The sequence below is a fragment of the Echinococcus granulosus genome, assembly GCF_000524195.1.
Source record: "Echinococcus granulosus chromosome Unknown EG_S00073, whole genome shotgun sequence".
Taxonomy (NCBI): domain Eukaryota; kingdom Metazoa; phylum Platyhelminthes; class Cestoda; order Cyclophyllidea; family Taeniidae; genus Echinococcus; species Echinococcus granulosus.
Window position 1 is genome coordinate 279,882 of NW_020170453.1, and position 13,178 is coordinate 293,059.

The 13,178-nt window shown below is 46.2% G+C and overlaps 1 protein-coding gene across 1 annotated transcript in view; it reads right to left on the reverse strand. All coding sequences in view use genetic code 11, as the record gives it.

Moving 5' to 3' along the window:
- EGR_07261 (Dynein heavy chain 10, axonemal) overlaps positions 1 to 13,178 on the reverse strand; it is a gene marked incomplete at both ends in the record, with an annotated part of 31,292 nt that overhangs the window by 11,083 nt on the left and 7,031 nt on the right. Inside the window, 24 exons of the mRNA XM_024496510.1 lie at positions 185 to 366; positions 787 to 1,136; positions 1,249 to 1,570; positions 1,849 to 2,013; positions 2,167 to 2,949; positions 3,005 to 3,189; positions 3,387 to 4,043; positions 4,217 to 4,373; positions 4,771 to 5,167; positions 6,086 to 6,204; positions 6,853 to 7,194; positions 7,464 to 7,652; positions 7,993 to 8,145; positions 8,483 to 9,046; positions 9,221 to 9,466; positions 9,715 to 9,948; positions 10,097 to 10,219; positions 10,302 to 10,535; positions 10,836 to 10,992; positions 11,067 to 11,278; positions 11,327 to 11,552; positions 11,759 to 12,108; positions 12,425 to 12,691; positions 12,884 to 13,115. Coding sequence (XP_024349095.1) covers positions 185 to 366; positions 787 to 1,136; positions 1,249 to 1,570; positions 1,849 to 2,013; positions 2,167 to 2,949; positions 3,005 to 3,189; positions 3,387 to 4,043; positions 4,217 to 4,373; positions 4,771 to 5,167; positions 6,086 to 6,204; positions 6,853 to 7,194; positions 7,464 to 7,652; positions 7,993 to 8,145; positions 8,483 to 9,046; positions 9,221 to 9,466; positions 9,715 to 9,948; positions 10,097 to 10,219; positions 10,302 to 10,535; positions 10,836 to 10,992; positions 11,067 to 11,278; positions 11,327 to 11,552; positions 11,759 to 12,108; positions 12,425 to 12,691; positions 12,884 to 13,115 — 6,846 coding nt within the window. The remainder of the gene's footprint in view (positions 1 to 184; positions 367 to 786; positions 1,137 to 1,248; positions 1,571 to 1,848; positions 2,014 to 2,166; positions 2,950 to 3,004; positions 3,190 to 3,386; positions 4,044 to 4,216; positions 4,374 to 4,770; positions 5,168 to 6,085; positions 6,205 to 6,852; positions 7,195 to 7,463; positions 7,653 to 7,992; positions 8,146 to 8,482; positions 9,047 to 9,220; positions 9,467 to 9,714; positions 9,949 to 10,096; positions 10,220 to 10,301; positions 10,536 to 10,835; positions 10,993 to 11,066; positions 11,279 to 11,326; positions 11,553 to 11,758; positions 12,109 to 12,424; positions 12,692 to 12,883; positions 13,116 to 13,178) is intronic.

Genomic DNA, 13,178 nt, shown 5'->3' on the forward strand with positions numbered 1-13,178 from the left:
TTAGCAGTTAACATCAGAATTAAATTATATCAAACTGTCCAAAGTCCTATGCGGACCAGCATTTCCAAGCATCGAACCAATAAGATGAGCACAAGTAAAATCACGCACCAACTAAATAAAAAATACCGATTAACAGGTGAAAACCAGTTTCGATCACCTATGTTTCTCTTTCAAAGGTACCTACTCTGTTTTCTCTCTGAGGAGCTTCTTGTAGCCCTCAATGAAACCGATGTAATTTGTGGCCGTGACGTAGTTATCGCGTCGCAGCTGCTGCTTGAACTCTGCCGAGGCCTCCTTCACGGAGATGTGGATGTTAACGATGTTCACTATCACCGCCTCCCAGTGTCTGCGTGGCACAATTTGGTCCTAAAAACAAATTTCAGTAAAATATTCAAATAGACTCGTTTTAATTTAGTCGGAAGGAGTGGCTACAAATCACGGAAGTGATGAAAATGGATAGCAAGGAGGTTGAGTTAAATAACGGAGAAAGGTTTATTAAAAAGCCTATATCCGTAAGGTTGCGTATGAAGAAGTGACATTAGGGCTATGTCAACAATGTTCCACGAAATCGGTCATCGCAGTGTGCGGTGAATGATCCGGCAACTCTCACTGCCCTTCCAACCTTGAAATAAATTAGATTATAATAGAAGAAAAGCGAGCCAGAACGGATGAGTTCGACGGGTAACTGGGGAAAACCTTGAGGTCAGTGAGATTGATGAATTCAGGCTCAAACTCAACAGAAACGAATGGAACAGAAGTCAAGATCGATTATCCACCAGAACAGACCTTAGGATCAATGAGGCTACAGGCAACAGCATAGAGTGCCTGCTCTGGCCATGGGAAGAACCAATCTATGGTGGTGCAGTTAACGATGCCGGGGAAATTGCGACACCGCGTGCGCAGATCGTCTCCCACGGGGCTCATGCAAAGGGTCATGTGGAGGCGGGAGGTGCAGTCACGGGCGAACCACTTCCACACCGTCTCCTTGGTGACAGTGGCCGTGGAGCCCCCTATGGCTTTCAGCGCCGCCTCCGCCTTGGGCCACACATTGTTTATAACGCCATCCTTGTCTTCTTCTGAGAAGAGCGACACCAGGCAGCCCGTGGTGAGGATGTTGTTCACGAACTCCAGGAACCCTAAGGAGAGACAAAATTTATGCAATTTTTAGAATTCATACACTTTAGTCGATCAATGCCAGGTTTGAGAGAGAGAGAGAGAGAACAAATATCTGAGAAAGAGCAAGCCCACCTTCGTTACGAACGTGTGTGTCCGTAAATATGAATGTATATTGGTCTGTATTCTCCGCCATCTGCATGTATAACCGCTTGATGTCCTCGCAGAGCTCCGGCTCGCCGTAGGCATTGCTCAAACTGATCTCAAAAGTACGTAGGCCCGCGATGAATGCAGCCAACTTGGCAAGTGCTTTCTTGCCAGAGCCTGAGACTCCCACGAGGAGGGCGTGACTGCCTTGCAGTCGTAGGATCCGGTGCACGATGCTCAAGTGGTTCAATGCGTCGTTGAATAGGACCAGGTTGAGGTTACCCACCTGCTCGTTATAAGCCAGCAGCAGCTGTGAAAGATAAGCCGGTGGAGACGTGAAGATGAATCTACCGCGAACTATTCAGAGGTATATGTTTGGGCTCCTTGGGTGTATTTAAGGTGAAGGAGATCCAAAGTTTGTGGAGTAATTGGTTCCTTTTAACTGAGGCTACTAAATCAGGAGCAACGCTAATGTATTAGCTCCATTTCCATAGCAATAGGCCCCTACGAACCCCTTTGATGTGAAAGTCATACTGTAATTCGCGAAAAATAAATGAAAAAAGGAGGAAGATGCGAGAAGAAACCCACCTCCTCGGCGATGGCCTTGCACACATCGAAGTCTTGCATGTCCTCATAGTAGACCACCTCCTCCTCGGTGCCTGCAGCCCAGTATTCTCCAAAGATGATCGGATCCATCGCAGCGTAGTCCATGTCCGCCTCGAAGTACTTTCTTAGCATACTTGCTACGATTCCCTGTAGAAGAGGGTAAAAAGGAAAGGCGAGGCGTAGAATAAGTAGAAACTGAGTCGTAAAACAAGTATCCAACGTGTATTTTTGGCCATACATAAGGGTTTACTGTGAGGTGTGTTTACATGTGGGAACTGCTTTGACAGTCGCAACACCTACCTCTACGATGTTCTGATCCACATTGCTAATGAGACGATCATGAAAACATCGTAGAACCTCATGTCGCCACAGTCGCAGGACCTTTTTAGGCCCCTTGAATTTTCCTGGAGTGGCCTGACATATCCCCTGGAACACCCTCGAGATATCCCTCAGATTAAAAGTGTAATGAAACTTTGTTGGGGTAGGGAGAAGGCGGTTCTTAATCTCAAAGTATGTCTCAATGCTCATGCTCGTAATGTCTTCAATTATGGCCTGCAATTTCTTCGAGAATCCTATGGCGAAGTGACCATCGAGTATGCTACCAAAAATCTTCTTCAAACTGTCGGCCGAGGGCTGTAGACAATGAAAGATGGAGAAGAAAGAGACAAAGCGTGGATCTAAAGATCTGCGTCCGCCACCAGGTGGACCCATACCACCCACATAGGTCATGTCCTTCAACGCTCGCCACACTAAATCCTTGCCCTGTTCGAAGAGCCCTCCATGCTCCAGGATCATTCGCATCAGCGCTATGGGCTGTTGAGTGCCGTATTCGTCTTCCTGTGGCATGTTAAGGTCGTCAATGAAGACTATGAGCTTCTTGCCCGGCATAGGGCCGTACACTCCTTTGGCACGTTTCTCAACGTTGGCGTTGAGACTACGGAGAACATTTTTGGAGGAGGTGCGGGAGGAGAAATTGATTACGAGAGAGCATGTAACATCGGGATTCAGGGATTGGATGGTGGACAGGGCGGTCGCCGTCTTGCTGGTGCCAGTTTCGCCAACCATAATCAGTGGTCGATTTATCTGAAAGAATAGTAGAGTGTGGTAGATGGAAGATGAATGTTAGCTAGGGACTGACCAGAAACATTTCTTTGAGAATCCATTCAAGCTTGACAGTTTCAACCGTCGGTACAACGATTTCGGGATAGGGCACGGCTGTATTGTGAATGTACTTGGGGACGAGACGACGCCATTCCACCCAGTGCAATTCCTTTAGATCGAACATGTAGTCAAAGAGGTGGTCTGAGTGACATGGAATCACACCTATAGTAAATCAAATGAAACCGAAAGGGCTGATATTGCCTTGGACTTCGGCAGTATGAGCAAAAAGTCTTGTCGAACTAGTTGACTTATGAAGTGGGAAGACGTCGTCACGTGTCTGAAGTCCTCCCACTTCCATGCAGCCACGTTATATTGAGAACATTTCTTATGCATTCTTTGTAGGTGATTGGTCCACTTACCAGGAGCAACGAAACCCATTCCTTCCCCTTCATCATACATTCCCAATCCAGAAAGCGCCTTGATAGTCTCATCCAGGATGATTTGATCATGCAGATGCATCGGGGCGCCAAAGGCCCAGAAGAGGCAGTATAGAAAAACGGCTTCCAAAGCATCAGGGCTGTCATAAGTAAGAACAGGGTCGAGGCCGATAGTCGGCATTTCCGTTGCATGAGGCGCAGCTAGGTCTGCCTCAACAGCCGCTTCTTCTGCGCTGGTTCCTAGGCCTGTCCCCGCCGAAACCAAGGTGTATACTGACGACTCCGCTGCAGTCCGCAACGTCTCCGTCTCTGCTGCAGTCACTTCATCACCCTCCTCCGTCACCTCAAGCGCCCCCGCCACTAACGTCGCGTCTTTAGATGCTTTTGACTTGGGCCCATCAGCTTCGGCAAGACTAGGCAACTTTCCCCAATTGTCGCTACCCGGTTCGCTGCCCTCGTCCAGCTGACCGGAAAGTAAAGAACAAAACTGGATGATGGTATGCATTTGGCTGGTGGGAACCACGTGGATGATCTTCTTGGTTTTGGAGGAGTCCTCGCCACCTCCACCACCGGCTCCGCTGCCACCGCCTCCACCTCCTGCTGATGCCGCGGCACCACCAGCCAGTGCACCTTCTTTGGCTAGAGGAAGCATTGGGAATGAATGTAAAATCTGGTGACCCCAATAAGTGTGCATTTCACTCTTAGTACATCGCAGAAGTCATGCTAGGACACAAGCACGCAGACCCATGGTTACAGAATTACTAAAAATATTGCAATTAGCGGTGAGTGGATTGAAGATGCATTACACTCACCTGATTCAGTGGAGAGACGTTGTCTGCGAGTTTTGGGTCCGCCGAACCTACCCGCTGGAACAATGCCCTCGAAGATGAGATCCATCAGATGGGGAACGTACTTCTTATAGAGGAATTCCAAGGCACCACTGATATTCTCGTTGTGAATGCTCATTAGCTAAATGGACGAAAAAGGCAAAAATTTACGCCTATAATTCCTAGTCCGCACCTTTTCTCAGTTGTGCTGATCAGTTCGTCTTTTTTATCTGATCAAATAATCTAGATTGAAAAGCCTATTTCGTCAGAAATGCACGGTTCTTTAAATTTATTCTAGGTCAATTGGTTGAACGTGCTCCTTTTCATCTTCCAAGGTGGATGAATGGCAACAAAATTAACCGAGATATTGCCGCTAAATCGGCAGCTGATTTGCAAATTCCCACTCAATTCTTCCGTATATTTCATTTGATCATAACCTTTCATGCACATTCATGCCTTCGTTAACTAGACACTTTCCCTTCAGACACTTCAGAGAGTAATCAACCATCGCCGTCCACCCCAGTCCTCGTCCCACTTACCCAGGCATTCCAATAGGCCTCATAACTGAGATTTTTGGGGTCCACGTAGACCATACCGCAACGCGAGACGGTAGCAGGCGAAGCGAACCTCAAATCCCCGACCTCAAATAGGAGAGCACAATAGGGCTGCAGCTTAATACGCTCCCCGTTGACTAGAGTAAGCAATCGATTGTCATCCATCACAGAGTTCATGTTCTCAATCCAAAGAGCATCCACATCACCATCGAAGACGATGTAGCGTCGCTCGTTCTGCTCCGTGGGTGTGTTGATTTGACGGAAAATCATGGAAAGCAGACCGTCAGTCCACTCACGACTGGCGGGATCCAGGGTGCCATAGAGCTCGTTTACGGAACGGTCTTTTGGATTAATGGTGTGCAGCTTTGTGGGAAGACCCATTCTTGAAAGAAAGCATTGGTTGAGGGGCACTACTTGGCTGGTCCTATCTGAATAGCGGACCATCAGAGTTCCATTACATTAGGCTTTAAATTTCTCACGTCCTACGACTCGGACAAATGCAGAAAATAAAGGCAAGTTGTGCGTAGATTCTTGATGCTTTTTTCCATTTATCAGGTAAAAAGAGTTTTTGGAGAAATTTATAGAATCAAACATGCACGATTTCATGAGGTAATACATTCTAGCTCAGAAACGATGAAGTTGGATGACAGTTCTAAGGGGGTTCAATCAAAATACGAGTAGCTGGATTTTCTGACTGAGGATTTTCGAATAATTGTATACACCTAGGTACCTTTACTTCTATCCTACCTTTATTTCCGAAATGCTCATTTTCCATCAGATTACCTGATGCCAAGAAAAGGCTGCCATCATCCCCATCATTATTCACTTTGGGCTTTGCATAATTAAAGGGTGTTCTTGACTTGTCAATCTCCAGTACTTTTAGACAATAGTGATAGGTGCATCATTATTCTAATTGCGAACGGAAGAACTTCCTGAAAACGATGCACCACCGGAATCAAGTTGATCAATCCACTTACAATTAACAAGCTTTACCGCTTCGTTCCACACCTACTCCAAATGCCATGCAATAACTTTTACAGGAGGTTTCACCAGCCTTGGAACGCAGTCACACTCATTCCTTAATGCAGACAAGCTCTAATCACATTCACTCTCTTCGGCCAACATTTATTGATGTGAAGGTAGGTTCAAATTAAGGAGGAAATGTTTGGAATAATAGCAAAACTGTTAACTAACCCTTCACAAACATTTTATCACCGTGTTAGCGTGCCGCCTCCACCTAATTAAAGTACCTGGTTACCAGTAGTTCCGTAAGTAAAAGGATAAAAGGCATGCTGCTCACATTCTTTGGGCGTTGGCCAGAGTACTAAGTACAGTGGTCTTTCCTCCCAGTGTTGGACCGACAAGCATAACTGCATGACGGACTGCCAGCGTGTCTCGCAGATGGATTACCTTTTGTAGCTAAAGGGAAACAGCGCCAAATGTCAACACGCGGACTCAGGTAAATTCTGAGGTCTTATCAAAAACTCCAGGAGAAAGGGTCGTCATGAATGGAAGTTTTTGGAATGAATGTAGTTTTGTTCTCCGAATTATTGGTCTGTCAAGTGTAACTCTATTTAACTAGAGCGTAGGCTTAAATGGTGGTTACGTTCCTTCACAGTACTGTCAGACGGAGTAGTAATGCAGGTAGAATGTCAAAGGTATACTGATCCACGAAATTAGTGTCTATTCCATTTAACGGGTAATTTTGCCACCGGACAAGGGCCTTTTGAGCTCCGTTGTTAACGGCCCAACGCTGAGAACTGAACGACGAGTCGCAGTCGCTGTAGCCGGAGAGAACCTAATATAGTGCAGTACTGTATTGGCTTATTTAGGATGAACATCGTCAACAAAACGAGTTATTTGCAATTTATATAGAATTTTATGAGTGCCGCCCTAAAATCGACTAGTTAAAACTGGAGGTTTAATAATAATGTACCCTCGTAATGCGAACAAATGGGGTGAACCATCTGCGATACATCCACGCTCAAAATTAAGCCAGAAGTTTACTGAATACCAAACTTGTCCTGCACCACAGCGGGTGTACCCCTTCCTCATCACGCAGCTTACCTGTTCCTCAATGACAGAGTACCTCTGAAACTTGAGTATTGCGGTAGCTGCGAAAATGAGGTCGGGATCTGAGCTTTGAAGGACGAGTTCCACTCCAGGGAACAGATCCTGTACAAGACCCATGAAGAGGGCCACATCTTCATGCACAAACTTGGGCAGATTGGTGTCCTTCAGTGCGCGCATTAGTAGCTTGTCCTCCCGATTCTCGGGATCGGCACGTCTTATTCCGCCCGCCATTGAGAGCACCGACTTGAGGGCTCGCAGCCCAAAGTCGTAGTGGTATTGCTGGGACAATTGCTCCTTCGCCAGGCGGTACATGGTGGTCAGCTTTTTGGCTAATTCCTGCAGCGGAGAGAAGGAGGTAGACAGAGTTGCTGATGTCTGTTTAAAGTGAATCGCGACTGTGCATCAACTTACTCTTATTTTATTTGGGATGCACATTCTATGCTTAATATAGCGATGGAATGGTGTAAGAGATGGCAAAAAGTAATTTGTAATTGCAACAAAAATTGTCATTTTTCCCTTTTCAGATGACTTGCATTATCCGGATGGGTAAGCTTAACAAATAAATGAGCTGAATGAAAAAAAAAAACAAGATAAAACGGACTTACTCTCGCAGTGAGAAAGCCCTGAGCGAAGAGCATAATCTCGCAAATGTACTCGAGGTCGGGCACAATGACCACGACGGGACGAAAGAGGGCCTTCAGTGACTCAGGCAGCTCCGTGCGACCCGCGTAGCCTGGATTCATTGTAATAAAATAGCCGATATGACTGTTCAGCACCGTCTCCTGGCCCTCCAGCTGAATCAAGATGCTAATGTTAGCATTTTCATCTGTTCAGTTAAGGTTCAATGTGCCTTAATTAGAAATACTAAAGAAAACAGACTTATGAAAGAAAAGCCGTGAATTACTACTGCTATACACTTTGCATTACTGAGACATTTCAAATGTATTTGCTTTTGAATTTTCTGAGGCAACATTAGAGGGTGGCACAACCTAAATGATTAAAATAATCAAGAAAAGGAGATAAGTAAATTTGGTGTTCAAAAAGGATTAGCTTAAGTTTAAGGTTTTAGGAAGAAGTGGTATGGTAAGGGACAACTGAAGGGACTATTCTTTAGATGGGACTGAATAGACTAACCTGAAAAACGGTGGCCTTGGCCTTAAGGGCAGTCTGAATGGCCTGAATTTGTGAGGTGACCACGGAGAGGACGGAGACCTCAATGCGATTGAACTCATCAAAACAGCCCCAGCATCCCACGCGGCAGAGACCCATCATCAGCCTTCCAAAGGACTGATACCGTCAAACGGGAAGAGTAAATAAAAATCCACTGGATAAATAGGATTTCTTTTGCGATGGACGCATCCACTTAGTACATGGTTAATTAAAATAAGCGCGCATGAGTTCCTTTAGCATCGCTCTCGTTTACTTATATATTTAACTACGTAGTGTAACTCAACTGATGTCCACCACAACTTGCGTCAATTTGAACACCGAGATAATTGAGTCTTCAATACCTTTTCGGTATTTATAAATTTCAGTGAAAGAATTAGAACTCGTACGTTTTGTTCGCATAAACTTCGAGTGAATGCGGTGTGAAACTACAGAATCGCGTAACGGACGTGAATACCTTATAGTCCATGCTCTCGCCACAATTAGTCACCACACATAGGAGTCCCATAGCCTTGGCCAAGTCTTTCGTACTCTCCGTCTTGCCCGTGCCTGCGGGGCCTGCAGGCGCACCTCCCAAACACAGCGAAAGCGCCTGAGTCAAAGTCAGGTAGATACGATCCGTGAGTGGCGTGATGACCAACCTCCCATTCATGCCGAAGTACTCGTATCCATAGTCAAACTCTGCAGAGACCTGGCGCACCTTCAGGTTGTCCAGGTCGCGAACCCAGTAAAATCGCAACTGGGACTCCCACTCAAATTCTTCAACGGCGTGGATGCTATCGCGGATGAAGCTTTCAATGATGTCTTTGGCGTGTACGTCGAGAATGAGCACGGTTTCGAGCTTCTTCATTACATTAGGCTCCAAGTAGCCACGCACCATGCGGACAATCTGGGAGATCTGGTCAAGAAGTTTGCGGTTAAAGTCTTTTAGAGCACGACGTTGACCCGCTTTCATGCGCTTGAAGACGTCCTCGGTCTCCCAAGTAAACCAGATCTGGGTGGCGGCTAGCACGACCATGCCCTGAGAAATAGAAGTGGAAAGTACGTTTTAATTCTAGGATATGCGGTCACTGCATGGGTAATTTGTGGATTGAGGTTAGTCTACTTTCATTCTCGTTGTTTATGCCGAACAACATTTAGACTTTGTCTTCGGATGAGAATCGCAAAAGCTTTAAAAGAACGATCAACCACTCACGAGAAAATCAAGCATCCAATTGACACGCAATTTCTTGTAGCAGTAATAGAAGAGGGCACGCTTGGTAATGAGGCGGTTGGAACGCTGCATCTCGGACTCTTGGGTGAGAAGCCACTCCTCCACCTTACCCACCACGTAGACTGGCCGATGGAAGGGCATCACCTCCTCTTCGCACGACACCATGGCTGTAATTATCGTGCTCTTGCCATCCTGTCGGTACTGGTAGCCTTTTATGTTATCAAACATCTGCAGAAATTACAGAGAAAAATTAGCCTTACTAACCCGCTTTCTTCCCATTCTTCAATAGTGTAGACTGTTGAATGGGTGACCAGTTGGTAGAGAAAATCGACCATCTGTCCATGTGTCTTTCAAGTTCGTCACACACACAAAGCGTTGAAGAAAAACCTATCTCGTTGTAATCTCTGGATTGTGGAGCATTTGAATATTTGATGCTATACTCAGTGGCAACTCTGCTGGCTTGCTCTCCAACTGACCTTAACAATGTGCTCCTGAATAGACCCAACCTCCTTGCCACCAAGAATGGAGAGCATCTCATCGTCGGAGATGAAGTAGAATCGCGGAAAGGCGTTGCGCTTTGCATCCAGGTAGTCGTTAAGCGCCTTTTGACAGAACTCCAGCTCATTCTGCAGCATTGACAGTGTATCTAACTTACGATCAGTGAGGCAGGACTTCATGACGAACTGCACCTCCATCGCCTCTTTCATTAGCTGTAGCGGTAAGAGAATAATGCAAGCGTCTAAACTCAGTGTATTTCTGACTCTTTCAAGTCCCCATGATTTGACTATAGCACTAGTTTATCAAAAAGATGCGATTCAACCAAGTTTGAAATTATCCCTTTCCTCCCAACTGACGCACCTTACGAAACGCGGTATCCAACTTCTGAAACCTTTTTGCTTCATTTGGTAACTGATTGGCGATATCACCAGCTACAAAGATGACTTCCAGGTACATCCACTTCTGCTGCACAATCACCCATTTCTAAAGTAGAAGCGAGAGGCAGGTTAGAGACTCTGTCACCTTCAGCAGCGAAGTGGTGGTGGTGGGCGACTCCACTACTGACCTCAAGGATATCACTAATGGTGCTTAGGTCCTTCTCCCACTGACGCACAGTGGTGACGAAGGGCGCTGCATTGCGACTCCCACTAATCGACTGTAGACTCAGCATGTTGTCCTCCAACACCTTGGTGGTATCATCCAGACCTCCCAGCACCGGACACGCCTGACCCTTGCACTTGGTGTAGAGGGTAAGGGTGAACTTCATCTCCTTCCATATACGCTTTATCTCCTCCAGGCTCTACGAGTGCAACACAAAAGTTTAGCCATTGGGTTAACTTTATTTGCCTGAATGTCATCATATTCCGTCAGAGATTGTCTTCGTGTGGAGGGGATGGATACCCTCCCATTTCTATTGTGCCTCTTTACAGAATGATACTTTAATATCCACTTCATATTTGCTCAAATGGCTAAGAATTACTTGACCGGTGGTAAAAATTGTAGTTAATTGTGTAACCTATCCTCTGTCTACGGAGCAAATGGGCCTCATGGAATAGATTTATAGCCAATCTACTGTGCACTCAAGAGTAAATTGTCCCACCTGTTCAATAATAAGTTCCCGTTGAGCGTTGGCCACGATAACCGCAATCACTTCGGAGTAGTGATGCAGCTCCATCGCGAAGACACCCTCCAGGGTAAATGTCAGTGGGTCAATATCGAAACTGATCCCAGTCTTCTCCATTAACTGCTTCCAGTGCCTATCCAAGATGTATATGCAATATTTATAAAACGTTTAACAGTGATGGTCAAGAGCAGAGCTTTGTAATCGGACCTGTCCCGAAGGGCCTCGTCCTTTAAGTAGACAATCAACAGAAGTGAGTCCTGGAAGTTTTTCAAGTCCGTGTACAACCTCCGTGCACAGGGTAGCAAACGAATCTTTTTGGGTGCCGCCTTGAAGGTGTCGATGAATTCTTGGGTAGCCGTCTGAATCGACTTGATATTGACGTCTTTCCAGAGCATTAAAGCCCAATCCTGGCGTGCAGTCTAGATGGAGAGAAAGAGTAGGATTTAACGTCCACACATCAAGCTCACCTTCTGATTGATGTAGAGCTCATAGATGGGTTTCAACTTGTGCAGCTCTGAGCGAATGGTCTTCAAGTCAGGATAGGCAGAGATTGGTAGTCCGAGGAGACGTTCACTGCTAAGCAGATCTACTCGCTCTGTTTCGAGGTTATCCGAAAGCTTGGTGAACTTGACTAGACTCTTTAAACCGTTGTCGAGATTGCGTGATTCGGTTCCTGGACCTGACCGTTTATAGCTGAAGGATATAGTTGAGCATAAATTTGGCTTATGTAAGGAATTGAAGAAGAGTTCGCTCAATCCCAATACCAAGATGAAACTTCTATGGACCGTTGCCATAAAATGACATTCAGACGCTAACCGAAAACGAGTCAGAAAAGCCCTGTTAGATAAATCAAGTGATGAGAAACTGACCAAAATAACCGTTTGAAAACCAGAACCTACTCTTCAACAAAGAGCATAACCCTCCGTTTGAAGTCTTGCACAACATCGCGCACCCCAAAAGCGAACTGAGCTTTCATTGGTGCGATGTTGGCGGCCATTTCAAGGGCGCGTAAGATGATGGCATTCCATCGACGACGCAGTGTGTTGGGAGAGTGCCAGTGCTCCTTAGGTACCTGCTGGAGATACTCGGGATCACCATATTGGCGGAGGAGGCGGTAGCGCTCGGACAAATCGCTGGCGCACTCGTCCACCATCTCGCACATTCCACCCTCCAACTCGCCCATCACGCTCAGTAGCTGCTTCATTTGCACCAAGGAGACAGGCTTCTTCTTCAGCACCCCGCGCTTCTCCTACAATTTGTGGTATGGAATGTGCATAATGGGTAATCGCTGATTCGGTCTCCTATTTACGCATTCGATTATGTACTTATCCACCTTTTCATTCATCTATTCATTTATCTTTCCATCTGACATCCTTAGACCATCCATTCATCTATTCATCATTTATTTGTCCACCCTTCTAGCTTGATTCCACCTCAAATCCATACAGCGGAAAATATTTCCTATTTCTTGTTCATTTGATTCTAAATATGTTTCCAAGCATAATCCCATCATGGTTTAGTATCCAATTTAGGTCAGGAGAGAGGGAGAGAAAAACAAGACCCACTAGTAGGATTTTCATGACACTGGCATACTTCTGCTCTGCGGTTTCGTACACAAAGCGCAGGTAGATGCGCAGCCAGTCGCTGAGGTGTGTGTATACACTGTCCATGAAGGAGCCCATGCGCAGGCCCAACGCGCCCGCTAGCACCACCCGCAGTGGCCCAATAATCCGCGCGAGACTCTCCGCCCAATTCTGCAGCGTCATTATGCGGATTTCGAAATCTCGGGTCGTGCGTGGCTTCTTATGTACCCACTTCTCCACCACATTCATCTGTAGGATGCAAGAGTGAGTGGACAAATAAATTATGAAGTGTCTAGACTAGCTTTCTTCTCTCAGTGACGTCTGATGTTCTAATTGTGTATAAGAATGAGTGTTGGTTTCCTTCTTATCCAACACACTAGCCGGTACATGGAAGTTTCAATCTTAGCAAATCGTCACACTTCTTCAAAGAGCACACCCCACCTTGTCCTGATGCCAGAGCATGGTATAGAGCACAAGGCGCCGCAGAAAATCAATGACGATTCGGTTAAGCTTGACCACCCTCTCATTGAAGACGGTCTCGGGTTCGTAGACTTGAGGGCAGCGCTCCAGCTCCTGCGAGAAGTTAATGTTCACCACCCGCTCCCCGTCACCACCTCGTGTGGAGGGACAGGGAAGGCAGGTTCCGCGCATCCATCGCACGAAAAAACGCGTACTGGGGCGGAAAGAGATGGAGAGGGGAATGGCGGGAGAAGACGACACTAGTAAGGTCTTAAAT